Raw genomic sequence first — 21479 nt, forward strand, 5'->3', positions numbered from 1 at the left:
AAAATATTTTGATAATGGATGTTTTAGGATTTTGGCCAATCACCCCCAAGGGGTGGCTGGTCCTTTGTCCAATTAGACTATGAAGAAAAAAAGTCTATAAAAGAGTTTGTAAAATAATTAAATAAATCAATCTTGGCTGCACAATTCCTGCCTGCTGGATCTTCTCTCCTCCTCCTCCTCCCTATGGCTGCGGGACACAGTGATATACTGTAGGAACCAGGCCTGCGGTAATAACCTGACATGCTGGAAGAGACTGATTTCAGTTAACTAAGTAATTTGTTGTCTTTACTACTAGACAGAAGCGGGTGAAACTGATCCCATCTATTTGTGACTGTGTTGGTAGAAGATGAAGCTTAGTTTCAGTTCCTGCCTGAATTCACCAAGAATGCAGAAAGCTATTGGTGCAACCATTCACTTCTGCCCCTTGCAGGAGCACTGAAGTCAGTGAAGAGCACACAGCGCTACGGAAATAAGACTCTGACAAATCCACTCACAACTACTTCAGTTAGTACAAAAGTTTTGCTGTGAATGTAATTGATTTAACAATGGGGAAAATGTTAAGGACCATTACCTATGACTTTTTGCAATCTCCTTTGTTAGTTGACATGTGTCACAACTGCACAGAGAAAAAAAAGATACTTCTATTGAATTTAGTGCAGTGTTTATGCTGTATAAAAAAACATTCTCATTTTCAGCATTATGTGTCAAAGTGGCTTTTTTAACAGACAGGAGAAGGAACTCCCACATTTTTTTTACAGTGTAGGAGTAGGATAAACCATGCCTTCTTTTCACAACATGATTTCGGCGTAGGTTCTCTCATACCATCGTAACAGTGATGAGAAGCTGCAAGGAGGATGCAGTCTAATTGAGAAAATTTCATATACCTTCACAGTGTCTATGGAATGAAACTATATCCATTAATCTTTAATTCCCTAAAGGCTGAATTATCATCTGAGATAACTATTACTTGGTTCCTTTTTGTTATAGTTTTGGCACATTTTCCTCTTTGGTTATTTTATTATATATAATGTCACTAGTGCAACTGTGCCTAATACAATTTACCTGAAATATTTCTCTATCTCCCCACACAAAAGCCAAAAGTACATACTTCTAATAAAGGTAAAAGTTGCCTTTAAAGTAAGGTATCCTTACCTTGATCATACCCATGTGAGATTACCTTCAGAAGATGCATTATTAGAAAGCAGAAGGTATTTTTTCATCCCACTGACTAAACGAAATAAAGTCCTTCTGTTACAGCTAGGATGCCCTCTTTCTTTGAGAAGTCTGATGTTCATCTAATATCACATCTGTTTTAGGTTTGAGAGTTACCCTTCATTTCTCCAATTCCATCCCACCTCCTTTTTCAAGGAGGAGATAATTTTGGAAACTTTCCTTCAATCAGTGAACAGACTTGTGTCAAGCACATACAGTCATGCTCTTAAGTGACACATGAGTGGGCACATCAATGAGAGCTTTGATTCTGAGGGACCGTAAGACTTGTCAGTTCAGTTCCAGGTTGACTCATGAACTATTTTGACAGACCCAAAGAGTAGTTGCTTCATGGTGCTCTCAGAAGCCTGCCAATCAATCAGTAAGTTATGCAGTAGACATAAACTGCATGTAATTTGGAGAGCACTTTAAATTTTATTGATGATGAAGTGAAGGAGATTGATCTGCTTTCATTTGACAGACAATACTTCCTTGATGCAGCTGATTCTTGCAAAGCTCTTTCTGACCAAGGAGCATGAAACCTGACAGGAATCAGAACCAAAGAGTCACTGAACCCTGTTTACATTCTGGGAACTAAAGAGCATGAGAACAAATCTAGGATCAATCAAAGGAAGTGGAATTCTAAACTGAAAAGATCATGAAAATACCAATGTCAAAATGAATTCAGTAAGCTTTAACTACGCACTAAATTGATTACACTTTTTATTACATTTACTATCACAAGCCATCATTCTTCAATATAGATTTTTTAAAATTCAATATATAAGATTATTGTTTAGAATGCAAGCATATGTCGTAAGAAACAGATTTGCTTTAATTCTGTCTCTGTCTCATATAAAACTTCACAAACCACTCCAAATTCTTACTGCTTGTACATGTATTTTTATACAATGCAGCCATTACATACATATACAATGCAGACAACATTAGGCAGACTGTCCTAGAATGTTTATAAGATATCTTAATCAGTATGAAATTACAGTCTGAATTTAATTCTTTCAGATACAAGTTTCAAAGTAAAGACAGATGTATTAATGGCATTAGTTCACTTGTTCATGACATGTGACAATAGCTGCATGGGCAGCCCAAATTTTGGATAGATTTTACTAACACAGCAACAATAACACAGAAGGAAACATGAATAATAAAAGACACATCACCCATGGCAACATTTCCTTCTGGGACAACAAACTCTTGGATGGAGGCATTGGTTTCTTTTGTCACTTAGTTTACCCAGGGAAAAGGGAAATATTTTACAGACAAAAGGCTAGCAGTTTAGAAAGTACTGTTCTTTCCTAAAAACCCCTTGAAATCAAAGGAAGTATATTTTTCATTTGTCCTCAGAAGGTGTTAATTAGACATGACTTAACATTTTCATAACCTTCTTAGCTCTATACTTGCATTGTTATTAATTGGGACTTAAGTGAATGGTGCCTAACTTCTCCATAAATTAGGTTTCTTGCTGGACTGTAATTTTGCATTAGTCATGGTTCAAAGGTTTATTAGCATTTCAATTCCTAAAGCATTTACAGAAATACTGATTCATGGTAAAATTCATTAGAACCATATGGCAGTGCATTCATTGGTACTACACTCACTGAAAGTCTTGAATGCATTTAAATTAGGAGACTTCAGTAATGAACTGCCTTATATAAAAATGTTTCATATACAAACATCTTTAATAAATGCCAATAGGTTTCTAAACAGTGCCTTATTTACTTCATTTGTCACTATCTTTGGCAGCCCATGGATCAATATGTTCTTGGCAAAATTATAATATTAAACTAATATTTTCCCTAGAATCAATAATCCAAAGAATACGTCAAATACTTCACTAAAAAGGATTATTCATTGAACAGCATTGAAAGAAACATGGAAAATTTTGATTAGCCATTTGGAGAAAGATTTTTTGCATAAGGTTGGTCAAGCACTGGAATAGGCTGTTTAGAGAGCTTGTGGAATCTTCATCCTTGGAGGAGTCTGAGAATCATCTGGACAACACAAGCCATGGGCAATGTTACCTAACTGGACCAGCTTTGGGCAGCAGATCAGACCAGATGACCTCTGGAGGTCCCTTACATCTAAGTTATTCTATGATTCCTCGAATGGCACCAAAGAAGGCACTTCATTTCAGTGTAATTATATTCACTGATGAATGCTATAAGACATTAAGTTTTAAGCAAATCCTCAGCTGTTAAAATAATGATAAATGCAGCCATTTTCTACTTAAACTATCTTTGAGTAACAGTGGTTATGTCTAATCTATTTTACTCTATTTTTATCAGATAAATGAAGATCAAAACGTCAGTGCATGAAAGAAACAATCTGTGTTGTTATCTATGCATGTATAAAACGAATCGAGGCAATGGGACCAGCTCCAGACAGCTATTAATTCTGTGTGCCCAGACTCATCAGACATGCTTCAAAGACAAGCTCATCATATGACAATCAGAGATAAGTTCACCCTGTGCAGAGCAGCTAAGGACTCTAGGTCTGTCGAGTCCAGAGAAAAGGAGGCTGAGGGGTAACCTCGTTGCTCTCTACAGCTTCCTGAAGGGAGGAAGTGGAGAATGAGGTGCTGACTTCCCTGGTACCTTGTGATAGGACGTGTGGGAATGGTTCAAAGCTGTGTCACAGAAGTGACTGGTAATTAGGAAGCACATAGAGGGTGGTTAAACACTGGAACAGACTTCCTAGAGAGGTGGTTGGTTTCCAAACCCTGTGTTTAAGAGGCATTTGGACAATGCACTTAGTAAAACACTTTAAGTTTTGGTCAGCCCTGAATCGGTCAGGCAGTTGGACTAGATTATGGTTGTAGTTCCCCTCCAATGGTCCCTTCAAACTAATTCTATTCTATTCTATTCTATTCTATTCTATTCTATTCTATTCTATTCTATTCTACTCTATTCCATTCCATTCCATTCCATTCCATTCCATTCCATTCCATTCCATTCCATTCCATTCTATCTCAGAATCACAGAATAAGCTGAGTTGGAAGGGACCCATAAGGATCATTGAGTCCAATTCCCAACCCTGTACAGAACGGCCCCAAGAGTCACACCCTGTGCCTGAGAGCATTGTCCAAATACTTCTTGAACTCTGTCAGGCTGGTGCTATCACCACTTCCCTGGGGAGGCTGTTCCAGTGCCCAGCCACCCTCTGGGTGATAATATCCAACTTAAGCCACCCCTGACACCACTTCAGGTCATTCCCTTGGGACATGTCACTGGTCACCAGAGAATCAGTGCCTGCCCCTCCTCCTCCCCTCACGACGAAGTTGTAACTGCAATGAGGTCTCCCCTCAGTCTCCTCCAGGCTGAACACACCAAGTGACCTCAGCCACTCCTCATACCAAAAGGCCCTTCACCACCTTTGCACACCCTGATAGTTTAATATCTTTCCTATATTGTGGCACTCAAAACTGCTGACTCATATTTGGCTTTCTGTAGACCTGGACTCCCAGGTCCCCTTCCATGGCACTGCTTTCCAGCATCTCACTCCCCAGTCTGTCCATACATCCAGGCTTGCCCCATCCCAGGTGCAGAATCCAGCACTTTTCCCTTGTTGAACTTCATACGGTTGGTGATTGCCCTGCCCTCTGATTTGTCAAGGTCTCTCTGCAGGGCCTCCCTGCCTTTGAGGGAGTCAACAGCTCCTCCCAGTTTTGTAGTGCCTGTGAACTTGCTCAGTATCCCTTCCAGTCCTGTGTCCAAGTCATTTATGAAGATGTTGAAGAGCACAGGGGCAAGGATGGAGCCCTGCGGAACCCCACCAGTCACAGGTCCCCAGTCTGATGTCACCCCTTTCACTGTAACCATTTGTGCCTGACTCATGAGCCAGTTGCTCACCCATCACATGGTCTGTTTGTCCAGCTGTGTACTGGACATTTTGTCCAGAAGGATCCTGTGAGAGACAGTATTGAAAGCTTTACTGAAATCCAAAATGATTACATCCACTGGCTTCCCTTTATCAACTAGGTGGGTTACCTTGTCATAAAAGGAAACCAGATTTGATAAGCAGGACTTTCCCCTCATGAAGCCATGCTGGCATTGTCTTTCAGGTGTTTTTCAATACCTCCCAGAATAATCTTCTCCATAACTTCACCAGACACTCAAGTGAGATTGACAGGCCTGTAGTTTCTGGGGTGCTCCCTCTTGCCCTTATTGAAAATTGGGACAATGTTCTCCAGCTTCCAGACAGCTGGGACATCTCCAGATTACCAAGACCACTCAAAAATTGAGAGAGGTTTTGTGTGACATCAGCAGCTCTTTGAGGATTTTTGGATACATCCCATCAGGCCCCATAGATATTTGTAGGAATCCAGCTGGAGCAGCAGATCCTGCACATTTTCAGGGCCAACTGCGAGTTGATCATTCCTGCAGTCAAGGTCCTCCAGTTCAAAAGCTGAGATCCCCTTGGTCCATTATCCATGCTGAACACAGAGGCAAAAAATGTGTTAAACACCTCTGCCTTGTCCATGTCCCTGTTTGTAAGGTGACCATTCTCATCCTGTTAAGGGCTGACGTTATTCTTACACTGCTTATTCCCATTAATATACTTGAAAAAACTCTTTTTATTGTCCCCCACAGTTCTGGCAGGTTTAACTCCAGATGAGCTTTGCCCCATGAGTTCTCTCCCTACAATGGCAAGCAGCATCTTCCCATCTTCCCATGTCACCTGATCTTGCTTCCACTGGGCATACATATTTCTTTTTTGCCTTATTTCCAAGAGAAGACTTCTGTTCAGTCAAGCTGGCCTTCTGCCTCTTCTGCTTGACTTCTGACATTTGGGAATTGCCTTCTCCTGTGCCCTTAGGAGATGATGATTAAAAAGTGACCAGCACTGATGGGCCCCAGTATCTGCAAAAAAATTTTCCCAGGGAACCTTACTTACTAATTCCATGAACAGCCTGAAGTCTGCTCTTCTCATGTCCAGAGATGAGGTTTTGCTGATACTTTTCCTCCTGTCAACAAAGATTTTAAACTTTCGCCAAGATGGCCACCAATCTCCACTTCACTCATGACATCGACTCTGTTGACAAGCTGTAGATCAAGGAGGGCACCTTTCTGAGTCACCTCCCTTGGGGCTTGTTCCATAAAGTTGTCACCCAGGTTTTTTAAGAATCTTCTGGCCCAGGTTGTACCAACTATGTGATGCTCCCAGGTAATTTCTGGCAAGTTGAAGTCCCCCATAAGGACAATGGCAGTCCTTAATATTCTTTTCGCACAAATCCAGAAATTTAAACAACCCAGTAAAGACAGTAGGCTATGCAGCAGCATATCTTTCATAGCCCCTAGGTGTTGACTGACAGTGAAGTTGGTATTTGCATACTCAAAAGCTCAGAAATCAAGCCTTGTACAAAAGTCACACTGTTGGCCAGACTTCCCTTTCTCTCTGCATTAATATCTACATTTCCTTTTCTCTGCAAAGGCTGTACTGGTAGTAATAGTAACTTTTTATCCCCACACTGTTCAAATGTACATGATGGTCACTAATTCCTCACGCATAATCCTGTGTCCACATCTTCACTTTCTTAATGGACACCTCTGAATAAGACAGCACAGGTAGCAGCCAGAAACAGCACTGCACAAAGGATTACTTTGGCTTTATACAGCCCATGAAGATTTTCTGAGAATCGTCTTATTTCAGTAACTTTCTAAATATTAATATTAATGACAATTCAACTTTTGCTATTAATATTCATTAAGTATGATGACACAGTAGCTCGGGTTTTTTTGTTTGCTATCTGCAAACTCAGAAAAAATCCAAGAGCTTAAGTACAACATCAGACAGCCCTGGAGTCACCAGACCTTTATTTAAGGAGTTAAAAGCAAGTATAACATAACACACTGATTATCTATTATGTGCAGTAGTGATATAATTGCATTGCCAGTAAGGTCTGCATATGGATTTTCTACATGAAAGCTGAATTTGTATCTTTTTGCAGAAGACTAGAAACAATCAGTGAAATAATGGTACCAAATAATGTTTACTAAAATATTTCACAGTTCTGCAGCCTCCAATCCACTTACACAAATTAACCCAGCAACAACAGCAGACATATATAAGAGAAGCATTTTGTTTACCAACATGGACTATATCAAGGTAAAAAAATTCAAAGCAAGATCACTTTTCCTACTAGCTCACCATAAGACTCATGTTCTTATTTAAGTAAAGTAACCATACAACAACACATCCAGCCATAGGAAACGAAATCAAAATTCTAAGTCCATATATGGACCAACAGACATTTACAAAATATTCTTGCTAATGTGTATATGGCTTATTTTTCCTTTCATTCTTTATAGTAATAAAATGAAACTATCTGTTTCTTTCTAGAAAACCTTTATTATGAATGCTTGCATTATATTTTGGGGGGATTAAATATGCAGTAAAGCTACATCCTTATCCATCTGTCTTTTCAGTTTATACACCATGGTGTTGCCTGCAGGTAAAAACAATCATAGCAAGAAGAGGAAGTTAAAAAAAAATACCAAATGTCATTAGCATACATTCAGATCACTTGGAGTACACAGAGAATACTGTTTAAACGCTTACCTTAACTATCCCACGGATATGCATTTTTGCTATCATCTCTGCAGTGTAAAGAAACATCAACAGAGTATCAAGAGCAAATGTAACATACTGGAGAGGTGGATAATGCTCGAAGGTCTTTGGAGTGTTCATACATACAGAAATAACACTGATGATGGCACAAATTCGTAGTAAAGAGTGTACCCACTGGAAAAAAACAAAAACCGAACACAAGATATTGCAAGATTGCTTTGATGTTCAAAAACACCTCAAATATTCAGCCTCCATAACTTATCTGGCACTCTTTTGTAAACACACGTCTGTGTCCTTTTACATCACGATCCACATACAAAAGATCTTCAGCCAAAAACAAGCACTCCTAAATTACTTACACATATATAGACCCATATATAATTTTATTAGTTAATTTGTGAGGTTGTATAATTCAGAAACCAAGAATTAAGAGCCACGAAACTGAGAACTAGGATTCCATCATTTCTATTTTGTGGCATTTGTAATTCAATTTCTTTTCAAATGACAAGTCATCACATTTATGGGCAGACAATAAGTAGAACTAGTTAAAGTTATAAATTGGGTGGATAGATTAAATAAAATATCTGTGGAAAATTTTAGCTCAACACTTAGAAGAAATTATTTTAAAATAAATTCACAATTCAAAAAACTAAGTGAGAGGCACAGATTAAAACCATCCTTCCAATTATGAAAATAATAATATAAAAAGAATAAATATAAAAGAGACTATGTCACAGACAGCTACTTCTTTCAGGATTCATTTTTGTTCCAATCAAATTTTGTTGCTATAGGAGAACAGTTCATTTCTATTACTACTTAGGGCTCAGTCCCACTCCTTACTGCCAGTCAGAGAGGGAGGTGTAACAAAAAAGCACAACATATCAATACAGAGGTTTAGGGTTGGATTTTTTTATTTTAAATCAAAAAATCATTGAAACATCTTGAAGCTAGACAAATATAATGAATCATAGTTGGTAAAGTTGTACTTATCAAAACAAAAAGGAGAAGATACTTCAGCAAGAAAAAGAATCTTTAAACAAAAACCACTGAAGTATATTTATCAAAATTGTTCATCTGGGGAAAAATTCTACACTCATTTACAGTGTATCTCAGACCTTTTGATATCCAGAAGACTTAAGAACAGCCACCGAATTTAATACTCACTGTTCACTCACTTAACTATAATGATATTTGACTCAGATTGAATAGCTCTATCATTTGCATACTCTGAGCCCAGATTAATAATTTGGAAGCAGAAGCCACCTGATGAATGATCTCTAATGTCCCTTTAACATCCACTTTGTTTTGAACCTTGTTTCAACTGAAAAAATTAATGTAGGTATTAAAGTGTGGCTGATATAAACCCCATTCTCTTCCACAGTAAATTGTCAGTACTACAAACACTAAGCAATATACAACTAGTCCATCAGCATGACAAGAAAAAAATTATTCCATAAAATAAATTCCTTGTGCATTGTGTGATGAGAAATGTAGGCAAATAACCCATCAAATATTTCTGCAATGACATTTTGAGTTTATTACAGCAGCCAATATAAACATTCTACTTAAATCATTTACAAGACAACATCCATATATTAATTCATGCTAAATAGTTTTAGGTGTTAAAACTCAGCAGCAAAGCTGAGGGCATCTGGCATCCTTACTGCAAATGAGATGATGGTTCCCTTAAATGAGTGCAATGCTAACAACAGGTATTATTTCAGCATATTTTACTTTCTGCTTTTAAAAAGTAAAAAATTTATACAGTAAGAGAAATATGAAAATGCCTTCTCTAAAAACCAGAAATCATTCACAATATAGGAATCCTGGATGCATGCTTACTGCATTAATAAATAATAATTATTATTTATATATAAATAAATTCAATAATCATAACTATATTTGCATGGTAAAGACATTTTCTTAATACTGTGCAGTCTATTAATAACTCCACTCCTAATGTAACTTTCCCCAGTTTCAAGCTGCCAGACACTTTTACACCTCTCTTTTCTCGGGGCAGGTTTTAGGTTAAATGACACCAGAAAAACAAGAGCTGTACTTCAAAATTAACAACCAAAATACACTTTTACATTCATAAATATTGTAAAAGGAGATATTTGAAAGTCAAAAGTGCTTACTGCTGTCTACACTTGAACAATGAAAATCTCCTTTTAACATCCTTTTCAAAAGCTCATTTTATGAACTTTTAATTTCAACAAACATTTTAGGAACTGGAGACATTGAAAGGATGGCTGTTTTAAAAGAATCAATCAGATGGACTGGTGGGAACACACTGCTTAATCATCCCATAATTTTGCAACAGCCAAAAGAAACAATTTTATTTAGTCTTTGACATTTTTCAAAAAATTAACTGGTACACTAGCAACTATAATCCAAAATTTGTTTCTGACTAGTACCTAATTCAGAATTTTTTGTGGAAGTCATATTTCAACAATACAAGTTACATTTAACTTAAAATAGTAATTACATAAAGAGATACCTACTGGTTTGTTAATCCATAGAATATCTGCATTGTCTGACAAGGATTCATCGGGACCAAAATCTGTAACTGGCTGGGCTTCCACCCTTGAACTCTGTTTCCTTTTGAGCATCCTGAAGTTAACTTCTCTTATCTATAATCATGAAACCTCCTTGGTGAAAAAAAACGCAGAAAACATTAATTCACTTAAACAGTTTTACGATGCATTTTGAATTGTTTCATAAATAACCTAAAGCATTTTGTTTTCATGCATACTTTTGTACTTACAAATAGGATATTGATTTTACTATATATAAATCACTGACATGACTCATGTTAGTTTACAAAAAAATTATACAAAGGTATGCAACACAGACAATTACCAGAAACTTAGCAATGCTGACAGAAAATTTGTTCCAATATGCAAAGAATGCTATTGCTATGAACTTCAACACTGAGTAATCATTGGATGGATTTGACCTGGAGCCATTTAATGAAATGGTGACATTTCCATTTATTACACTAGGCTAAGATAAATCCCAACATGCCAAAGGCAAACAGGTGATGTTAAGCAGCCAGTAGATGTTATTTACTGAAATCAGAAGAGCTTTTTTGCTATATACTACTATTAACACATTTTTCTGATACTTTTTTTTAATGTTAACAATTATTTATCCAACAGCCAGACAGCTGTCTGTCTGTGGGGCATGTGTTGGCACATGGAAGGACGGAGGAAAATGTGTCACTTTCACAAGGTCAGGCTGAGTCTGGATATTCCTGCATGGGGGGCAGTGACTGAGCCTTCTGTATGCTCAGCCATGTGAGCCACAACTAGGGGACACACCAGAGAGCAGAAAGGTGAGTTAGATCATAGTATTGACTTTCCCACAGACACAATTCATGGATCACAGAGTCTAAACAAATCCAAACAGATGAGGAAGATACACTCTCCTGGGAAGTAACTGTCTGCCCGTGAAGTACAATTCTACTGCCCATGAAATACAACTCCTTAGAGATTTTTTTTTTTTCAGCCAAGTGAGGGGGGAGGAAGAAAACAAGATCTTGAGACCTTGTTCTGGACCTTTAGTCTGGACCAAGTGCTGTTTGCACGTGACACTACCTTGTGACAAACAAAAGTGTATCAAAACAAGTATAAGAATCATAGAACGCTTTGAATTCAAAGAAACCTTTGAAAATATTTAATTCAACTCCCCTGCCATGGGCAGGGACATCTTTCACTAGATCAGGTGAAAGTCCCATACACTTTTCAATGATAGGGCAACCACAACTTCTCTGAACAGTCTGTTCTTGTGTCTCACCACCTTCATTGTAAAGAATTTCTTCCTTATGTTCAATGTAAATCTTCCCTTTTCCAGTTTAAATCTGTTGCTCCTTTGTCCTGTCACTACAAGCCCTGGTCATTACAGCCTCAAGTATCACAATGACAACTACAACATGAATGCATGGAGGAAACACTGTCCTCCATTAGCTGGAGGCAACAGTGGTCTCAGGACTGCAGAAGTGCCCATGTGCTTGGTCTCAGCTGGCCTTTTCAATCCCATGGGCTGCTGCTTCATGTCCAAACACTATGCATGCATCCTTGTCTGTCTCTTCTTTTAGCTTTTATGGCAAATGTAAACCCTTAATCTTATTCCAAGTCCCTCAAAGTCTACCCCTGCTCTGTTTTCTCTTTCAGATTCAAGAGGTCAGTTCCTGTCTCTGTAAAACCAAGTCTGAACCACTGGTGTTTGTACAAAACACACAGTAACAGGGCTGAGGTCTTGTACTAATGTGCCCAGCTGGAGGAGCTGACATTATGCAATAACTGATTTTTTAAAACAAACAGAAATCATATAAAGGCACAAAATAAGGGACAATTTCTGACACCTATATTCATTTTAAATGGTCATTCACAGCAACCTTAGTACAAGTGAAACTGGTAAGCTGTCACTAAAAACATGCAAATACTGGAAATGGATATTATATATTAATAACCCTTCTCTAACAAATGAAGACTGAAACAGTATTCACAGAGATTGTATGCTCTCACGTTCATGCTCAAGCTTCATGCTCTCAATTCTGTCTTGTAACTGAATTGACTTCTTCCTTCTCTTTAGCATTCTTTTTCCACTTTCTCTTATTTATATTTCTGTCAGAGACTGAAATACTATAATTTATGACTTAAACATTTTCTTGAAGGACTTTTAAAACTGTATTACAAAAGCTGCAAAGGAGACTACCGAACCCTGAATGGGGCCCTGACTGAGGCCTGACACTGCTCAATGATGAAGATAAGATAAAGTAACAACTCAGGGCTGGGGACATTCACTGAGTACAGGCTTAACACCTCCAAGATGGAGACCACAGCCCCAGGGCTATCAGCTGCCAGGCTCCCACAGACCCTCGCACCAAGGGGTGGAGGGAGGAGAGGCTTTGGGTATCTTGGAAAAGCCTCTGGTCAGAGGTGCAGTGACTGCCCATCCTCCACTGTGCAGAGGAGCCCAGCTGAGGGGTCCTCACCGGGGGGGGAAGCTTATCCACAGCAGAAGGGGTGACATGGCCCATCACAGGGGCCCCCCTCAAAGGAGTCCCCAGACCCTGCACCAGAGCCCCAGAGATGATGCAACAGAGCCTCAGTGTTGCAAGGGACAGTGTCAAGCTGGCCCCTGCAAGGGGAGACACGTGGGCGTTCCCACCTGGCCCACAGTGTACATTAATCCAGGGGATTCTGCACTCTCTGGTGTGTGCTGTGGTGGGGTGTGGCAGCGTGGCCACGGCAGCGACGGGGGACCCTCACCACCAGCAGACCAAATGCAGGGGAGCAACGAGACATCATTGGGACCCTCGGATGGGTGATTGCTTCCACCTAACCCCTGTCACCTCTCCCTGTCCCCCCACCCCCACGCACACTTCTTTCCATTTCTTTCTTTCTTTTCTCTTCCCTTCTCTTTGCCTCTTTCACTATCAAATAAAATACATCCATTTTTTGGCATCAACATCTAACCTCGTTTGGTTTTAATCTCGCTTCTGGGAATATTTTGAACCTTCTAAGTTCTTTCCGGCTTATGCTCAGAGACTTAGCTTGCTTTGCTTTTCTGAGTTTAAACTGGATCGTAACAATTTCTCAGCCTAATGTATTGACCTTTTTTCTCTACTTAAGCACAACCAGAAATGCTTCAAGTCTCAGAGATGCTGGTGTGCTTTCTGAGGTCATGAAACCTTAAAATCTTACATTTAGCATAGTGATAAGAAGTTACTGCAATGCCCTGGGAACTGCATTTCCCAAACCCTTAGGAAAAAAATCCACTGCCTAAAATGTTTATTTTAAGTATGTTCTTTGGGAAACTGTTACTTAAAAGCAGTGAATTAACAAAATAATAATTTTATGTTTACTGGTTCTGGTAATTGCTATTACTGTGCTCCTAGTAAGCTTTTAAGAAAAGATGTAGAAATAAACAGAATTAGTAAGATAAGCACAATCAAGAATTATGAGAAAAAGTTCAGGATTTGAAACACTGGGGTTTTTTTAGGCACTACTAATTTTGTTTTTTAATAAATGGTGGTCTAAATAAAATACTATGTCCATTTGGGGAAGAAAGCAAATTATTATCAATGCTCTTTTAGAAAGACTGTTGTTTTTATGCTTTTCTGAGTATTGCCTGTTTATATATCTGGTGTGTAGGAAGATTAGCGATATCCTTCTAATGAAATTCCCACTTATCCTTTTACCCAGTTCCTCTCTGTTTGTTTGTTCAAGTAATTTTTTCACTGGTCCAGGCACAGAAAATAACATGAACTTTAGATGTTCGTAATAAATGTCCATAATGGATTCAGTTCATGTACTTAGATCACAGAAATCACAGAATATTCTGAGGGACCCAGAAGGACCATCAAGCCCAACTCTTAAGTGAACGGCTCATATGGATATCAAACCCACAATCTTGGCATTACTAGCACCATGCTCTGATCAACTGAGCTAATCAGTGTTGTGACTGAAGAGATTAGAATTCTTATTTTTAAGAGGAAGCCTTGAATAAACAAATCTCCATGTGTATAAACCAAATGGAAGGGAGGAAATGTTATGGAATATAAGAATCAGCTTGTTTACTTGTCTACTTGAAATGACCAGAAATGCACACAAAAAATTCAGAATGAAGATGACAAGCCAATAATATTTTGGAAATGGTCTTCAGCAAGATTATTCAAAATACAGCATAGTTGCTTTCAAGCTTTTATGCAACTTTTTTTGTTGTTCTCACTACTTTTAGTTTACCAGGGAATACACACGCTTTTCCGTGTGCTGCAGTTTTGGGACTCTGGTATTTATGTACAGAATTTTAACCCTTGGACTACTAATTCCTTTTGCACTTGTTTCTTCAGGGAGGAACCAGCTGGAGGATGAAGAGAAGGGGAGCTGTGCTCCTTGCAGCATGTGACACGCAGTGAGCGGCGCACCAAGCTGTGCTGAAGGGGGGGATGCAGTCCTCCCTAACCCTGATACAAATCCACCCCTGCAGCTCCCGCATTGATTCCGACACACGTCATTAGGTCTTTCTTTGATCACAACCTGTTATTAATGTGAAAGGCTTAATACATTCCCTAGGATGTACTTCTAGCTGCTGTGCTTTTAAGACATACTGGGTGCAGGGCTTTCAGACAGGAAAATATAATGGAGTTTTGGGGCTACAACCACTTCATATTTCTTTGGAGTACTTTCTTTATAGTAGCAATGAAAATTCACATTGCAGGTGAACCTATTCAGGGAGCAACGTAATGTCTTTGCTTTTAAATTCCTCTTATTTTTAGAAGCAAAGGCAAATTAAAAGGAATAAAACTAAACAGAAAATTACTCATACTCTGAGCCCCTCCAGATCCATTAGGCCAGCCTTTTCTCTTCCTTTCTATCTCTGAATTTGCAGGCATGTTCTACAACCTCTACACTTTCTAAACTACCCCCACCCACTAAATTTGCAGCTTCTGCTGAAATGAAAGCATGCCAGCACAATGGTTGGGGTGAACATAAGACCCATTGTGCACTTGGGAAAAAATAATCTGAAGAAGGTATAAACCAGTTTGCAATATTCCCACTAAGAGCAAGACACTCCTTCTGATGGAAATATGCAGTTCCTAAAAAAATCAAAATACAAATTTTAAAAAGTAGCTTATCCTCCACAACATCAAAAGCTGAGAAATCTGAGTCTCGTTTATAAAGCAAGCTCACTGTATATAGCATAATCTGCTCAAAAGATCTCTATCACAAAGTCAGGAAAACATGCTTATAAAGGCTCTGGCTGATAAAAAAGGCAGCTGAAAAATGACTTCACAGAAATATAAACAGGAAAATAAAGCAGATATTCCTACCTACAACTTATGGAAAGAGTTCAAAAATCAGACAAATCCTTGGAATCAGCAATGCCTGGCTTCCAACATACTTTTCTCCTGCTGCCTATTGACTTTGTCACCTGAGATCCTATGAGTACTGCCTGAAGGTCCTCCCAAGGCAGACCACCTACTAGCACTCTCTTCAATTCTCCTTTGAAAATGTCAACTCCTCTTCCAACATTTCCCAGACCAGGGACACAGAAAGTGGCACATACACTTCAAGACAATAATTACAAATGTGAGAGCTAAAATGGGTGACAGGAAGATGATGTGAATACCCATAAGATACAGCATGATGACAAAACCCCATTTCCATACTACACATTAAAAAAGCCCCAAAGTACAGGCTACCTTAAAGAAACTGATTGCTCTTAACTGTAGCATGCATTACATGGTTATAGCAAAAATAAAACTTCCCATTCTTTCATCTCAATAGCTTTCTCCTTTCCTTCTTTGCAAACTGACGCTATTTATGTATTGCCTGCTCCCTCCATCCACGCATTCTTCCACCCCTGATTTCAGGTACAGCTAAATGGCATTTCAGTTATTTGTTTTCATGTAGCAAAAATTTGACGTGAGCAAGCTGCACACGCAATAGTATAGATATATTTATTTTAGAAGGGTAAAGACAGAATTCCAGTGGATACAATCACATGGCACATGCTACCATTTATTAACTCATAACTAATTTCAAGTTAAGACTTATTTCAGTTCTTTTTATCTCTCTGTGGTATCACTGTATCTGATGAAATGTTCTGAAAGATCTCTTTTTTATTTAAGCATGATATACCGCTAATAACTGACCAAACTTTAGTATTTATTAAAAACAAAGCTGGTTCCTCACAACGAAGGTACACTGAAGGAAACATTCTAAAAATCAGTTACATTCACATTTTCAAATAATTTAGATACAAGTAGGAAAGAACAACTGATGATATCTTGTACTTACTAACAGGATCCCAGGCCAAAGATACCAGGACTAGGGTTCATAATTATGCTGAGAAAGGTTTAACAATTGCTTGAGGCTGCAAATGTAAGAACATCTAGTCTCAAAACAGACAGGCGTTCAGACTTTAGCTCTTTGCTCGCAATGCACTTCCAGTGTCTTGCCTTATTATTGACTAAGGACAATGCTCTTACAGTATTTATTTCTTACATATAAATTCTTCCTCTCAAATGTAGCCAAAATAATACTCAGCAAGCAGAATCAAATATCTCATTGCATACAAAGGCAGATCTCTTGTGAGTCAGATATACAGTCTACTGCTACTGTCACACCATCTTGTTCTTTTTACTATAACCCTTCTAATATCTGGAATATACAATTTTGAAGAAACTACACATGCATGTACATGGTGCCATGATGCAGCCACAAATGGAACTTTTTAACTTTAAATAGAATTGCTTAGCTTTTCCACATTTTTTTAATTAAGAGATTTGGTTGAGTAAAAAAAAAAGCCAGAACAACTGAAGATGATTTTTCAAATGATACTTTTAGACCACACCATGTCATATACCACTACACCTGTTTAACATACAAAACAGAGATACAGGTACTCCAAAGCAACTTATGTAGTAAAAAGAAGGTACCCTCTCACATTCCAAAGTACCAGGTCCCTATGTATCCCAAAGCAGGAACACATCCAAGCATGAAGCAGCTAGTTCCCCATACAAGTAGCCAGCTTTTGCTTTTCAGTGGAAACCAAGGCACAAGACTGGTGAGCACCCTCCATCTCTCCCCAACAGGCTGGTTGTTGGCGTGACCGGTGAACATGACAGCTTTCCAAGTCCTACAATTATGCTGTCAGAATGGCTGATAAAACACTAAAATTTACTGATGGCCACTGAATGCACAGTAATTACAGAGAAAACACCAGTGGCAATGTATTTCCTTTAGGAATACATAGCACAGTTTAACAACTAGTTTATTTTGAAAGTTCACTTTGACTGTGGGCCACCTACCCACCATTTGCTGACCTGAGATAGGTCAATTGCAATGTAGTCTATACAAAAAAATGTCAGACCCCATTCCTGACAAAGACATGCAGCAACGTCCCTAGTAAGAATCATGCTGGAAAAAAACAGAGCAGTGTTCTGGAACTTGCTTTTGCAGCCTAACCCATGTACAGGTGGAGATTGTGTTTACTCCTTCGGGAAAGTAAGGGGACAGGAAGTACCAGGTCATTGTTTGAGTAGATTCAGGGAGCAACCCATCTTCTCTCTAATACCCCACATTCAGTAACACGCTCTGAGTACTGTGGATCAATTTTTCAGGGTTTTAAAGGAAGGAATGAGGGTATCCTTCCCAGAATGATACAGGGGTGGAAAGGAGCTTCTCTGTAGGCAGACAGCTGGCAGCATGCCTGCTTAAGTGATTATTTTAATGTTTCTGGGATTTTGTTGTATCATTAATTATATACTAGTGTGCCTAGAACCTTGTATACCCATCTTTTCACAATTTAAATACATAAAAATTAAAATAAACAGCAATTATATTCTTTTAGACTTGTTACAATTTTTGCTAAAATAATTATTGAAAAAATTGAAATATTCTAGATCATCTTCCCTTCCCAAATTCTTCCTTTTCTATCCTTTAAGAAATTGCCAGCAAAAAAGTTAATGCCTATAGATTTTAAACTTGAAGTCCTGAAAACAGAATTAGTACTTTTTCTTTTTTATCCTCTTATCTTTCCTTTAAAACAAATTAATTGATGTGCCCTTACTGCAGGGCAGGTCCTAGAAGTTGCAGCCATAACCTCTGGTACTGTAGGTACTGTACCCAAAGGCTTCAATTTGGAAAGAAGTAAAAAAAAAAAAAAGGAAAACTGAGTTCACAGAATCATAAGCCAGTTCAGGTTGGAAGGACCTCAACTCTACTCTCATGAGACCCCACCTGAGTTCTCCAGGGGGCCCAGCTCCAAGGCCTGTAACACAAGAAAGACATTGATCTGTTGGAACAAGTCCAGGGAGGCCACAGAGATGGGCTGGAGCACTTCGCCTATGAAGACAGGCTGAGGGACTTGGAGCTGTTCAGCCTGGAGAAGAGAAGGCTCCAGGGCAGCCTTAGAGCAGCCTTCCAGTACCTACAGTCCCTGGGGAGAGACTTTTCACAAGAACATGTAGTGACATGACAAGGGGGAATGACCTCAAGATAAAGGAGGGCAAGTTTAGATTAAGTACTAGAAAGAAACTCTTTACTGTGAGGATAGTGAGGCATGGGAACAGGTTTCCCGGAGAAGTTGTGGATGTCTCATCCCTGTCAGTATTCAAAGGCCATGATGGATGAGGCTTTGAGCAATCTTGTCTAGTGGAAGGTGTCCCTGCCCACAGCAGTGGGGTTGGAACTAAATGATCTTTAAGGTTCCTTCCAACCCAAACCATTCTATGATTCTATAATCTCAGAAAGTCTGCAGTCGTATCTTGTGCTCAAGCGTGACAGCCCACACTACTGCAGTTTACTCAGGTTACTCCAGTCTGATCTTGAAAACCTCCAACAAAGGAGGTTTTTTGAGCAACTTGTTTCACTACTTGATTATCCTCACCGTGGAGGGGGGAAAAAAAAGAGAGAGATAAAAGATGAAAATATCGTAGAAAATAAAGAAAAGAAAAAGAAATTACCTAGTAGAACCAAGACAATTTGCAACTGTAGTCTAGGACTGGTACTTCTCAAAGCAAGGCATTTATCAGTACTTAACCAATCCAGGAAACTTCAATTTAAATAAAAGATCCTATGAAGGTAATGAAAGGGAGAACAGAGAAATGTTGAAAGGGAAAGAAAATATGATTCAACTTTTAACACCCATATTAGGCTGACTTTGCTCTTTATCTCCAAAAGATTTCATGCTCAAAGTCTATGGGAAATCCAACCATGGAAGCATTCTATTAGTAGCACAGTAAAAATAATTTTTGAATGCAGTACTTCTAGTTTATTCACAAGCACATCAGAAATCTTATTTGTAACAGACTGAACTCTTAAATACCTAGGCAGGTGTGTAGGAAACCCAAATCCCCAGAAGTATTGGTTCTATCTCATCATGAGCTACTCATGCCTCAAGAAGACATTCTCATTGGTAGAAGTCTTCCAGGGCTAGATCCAGTAGCCCATTACCCCCTACAACATAGTGTGATAGTATTCATCTCCTACTGTGAAGGTTTAAGTTGCAAAATGTCTTTGACTCAATACTTAGGTTTAGATGAATGCCATACAGACCTATACAGTCCTCATGGTACCAGCAGTGTCCTAGAGCTGGAAATAAGTCAAATCAGAGTAAGTCATATTTCCAGGTGGTATAGTTTAAATGGGAATGAACTGTGATGGACCACATTTCAGATTAAAATAAAACAGATGCACCAAACAAGAAGACTAAAGCAAAAATGACATGCTGATTGTTACAGTTTTGAAAGTTACTAAGCTCAAACGGTAAAATGAAAAAAGAAAACAAATGAAAACAAGTCCAACTGCTCCTAGAAGTCTGCAAAGGTATATGCATATTCTTGAAGAGTGCTGGAGTCTTCTAGCAGCCAGAGAGACCAACTCAAAGAAATGTGAAGTTAAGAAACTTTGGCTTTGTGATTCATGCAGCAGAGCATAGTTCATCGTTAATATATATCATTTCTCTGTTGATCACTCAGAGGGCAGGTGGAACGGGGCTGCTGGGGAAGGAAATGAAAACAAAAAGGGGACAACGAAATGAATCAGGAAATTGACGATGCTTAAGACAAACACAAAATACTCAAACAGCAATTAGTTAGTGTTTTCTCTGGGTAAATATTTGCCTGAATGCAAGTAATGGTTAGCCTACCAAATCATAGCTGACTTAAAAGCCATGTTTGCATGTTAAGGCCATCAGAAACCTTGATCCTTTCTAGAAATATGTCTCTGATTTTACTGGAGTACTAAAATAAATAGATGTCAACAACAAAAGAATATTAAGCATCTCTCTCTCGATGAACGAACCCCTGACACCGCACGTTAAAGAGATTTAGCCCAGGCCTGGGTACATCGCTACCTCCAACCACGCCAAGCCCGCAGCCCATGCGAACCAGCCGAACGCTGCCCTCAGGGAGGGAGCTCTCCACGGTGACCCCCGTCTCCATCCACAACCACCCGATGAAACGAGTGGCCCCCGAAGAGGCCTGCTCGCCCCACGGCCCCGCTCTGCCTCACTGACGAGGGCTGCGGAGGGTCTCGGGGCGCGGGGAAAGGCCGACGGCGGCCGGCCCGGAGCGCCCCCTCCCACCGCGGGGGAAGGACGGCCGGGGCGGGCGATGCGGAGGGCGCCGCCGCCCCTTCCCCCTGCCGCGGAGCCAGGCGGGCCTCTCGCCGCGCCCGTCCCTTCCCCGGGAGCCGCCAGCGTTCCCGGCACAGCCGCGGCGGCCGCCGGCACCGAGGGGCCGGGGAGGGGAGCGGGGAGGTGCGGGGCCCCACCGCGCTCCGAGAGCCAGCCGCGTCCGCCGCCTCCGACCTACCGCCAGCATCTCCCTTCATGGCGCGGTCGGGAGCGGCCCCCGCGGGTGTGCGGGTGTCGCGGTGCTGTGCCAGCCTCGCACGCCGCCCTCCCCGCGATGGATCGGGGCGGCGGGGCCCGCCCGGCGGCGGCCGCGCTCAGTCTCTCGGCAACGGCGGCGGGGGCGGGCGGGGAGGAAGCAGGTGCGGAGGAGATGGTGCCGACCGCGCACGGGCGCCTCGGTACAAATAGACCCCCGCCTTGCTCAAGAATCCGGCTGGGAAGAGAGGTGGCTTAGCCGCCCCGCAGCCGGGGGTGATGCCCACGGCAGTCCCGTCACGCAAAACACCCCCACAGCGGCTTGGAACTGAGCT

General features: G+C 40.1%; 1 protein-coding gene across 2 annotated transcripts in view; it reads right to left on the minus strand.

Annotated features, from left to right (window-relative positions):
- NALCN (sodium leak channel, non-selective) overlaps window positions 1-10409 on the minus strand; it is a gene marked incomplete at both ends in the record, with an annotated part of 224145 nt that extends 213736 nt beyond the window's left edge. For both annotated transcript variants that reach the window (XM_082278001.1, XM_082278000.1), the window contains 2 exons: window positions 7789-7971; window positions 10302-10409. In XM_082278001.1, coding sequence (XP_082134127.1) covers window positions 7789-7971; window positions 10302-10409 — 291 coding nt within the window. The remainder of the gene's footprint in view (window positions 1-7788; window positions 7972-10301) is intronic.
- Between the last annotated feature and the right edge of the window lie 11070 nt (window positions 10410-21479).

This window comes from Coloeus monedula (genome assembly GCF_965178545.1).
Source record: "Coloeus monedula genome assembly, chromosome: 3".
Lineage (NCBI taxonomy): Eukaryota > Metazoa > Chordata > Aves > Passeriformes > Corvidae > Coloeus > Coloeus monedula.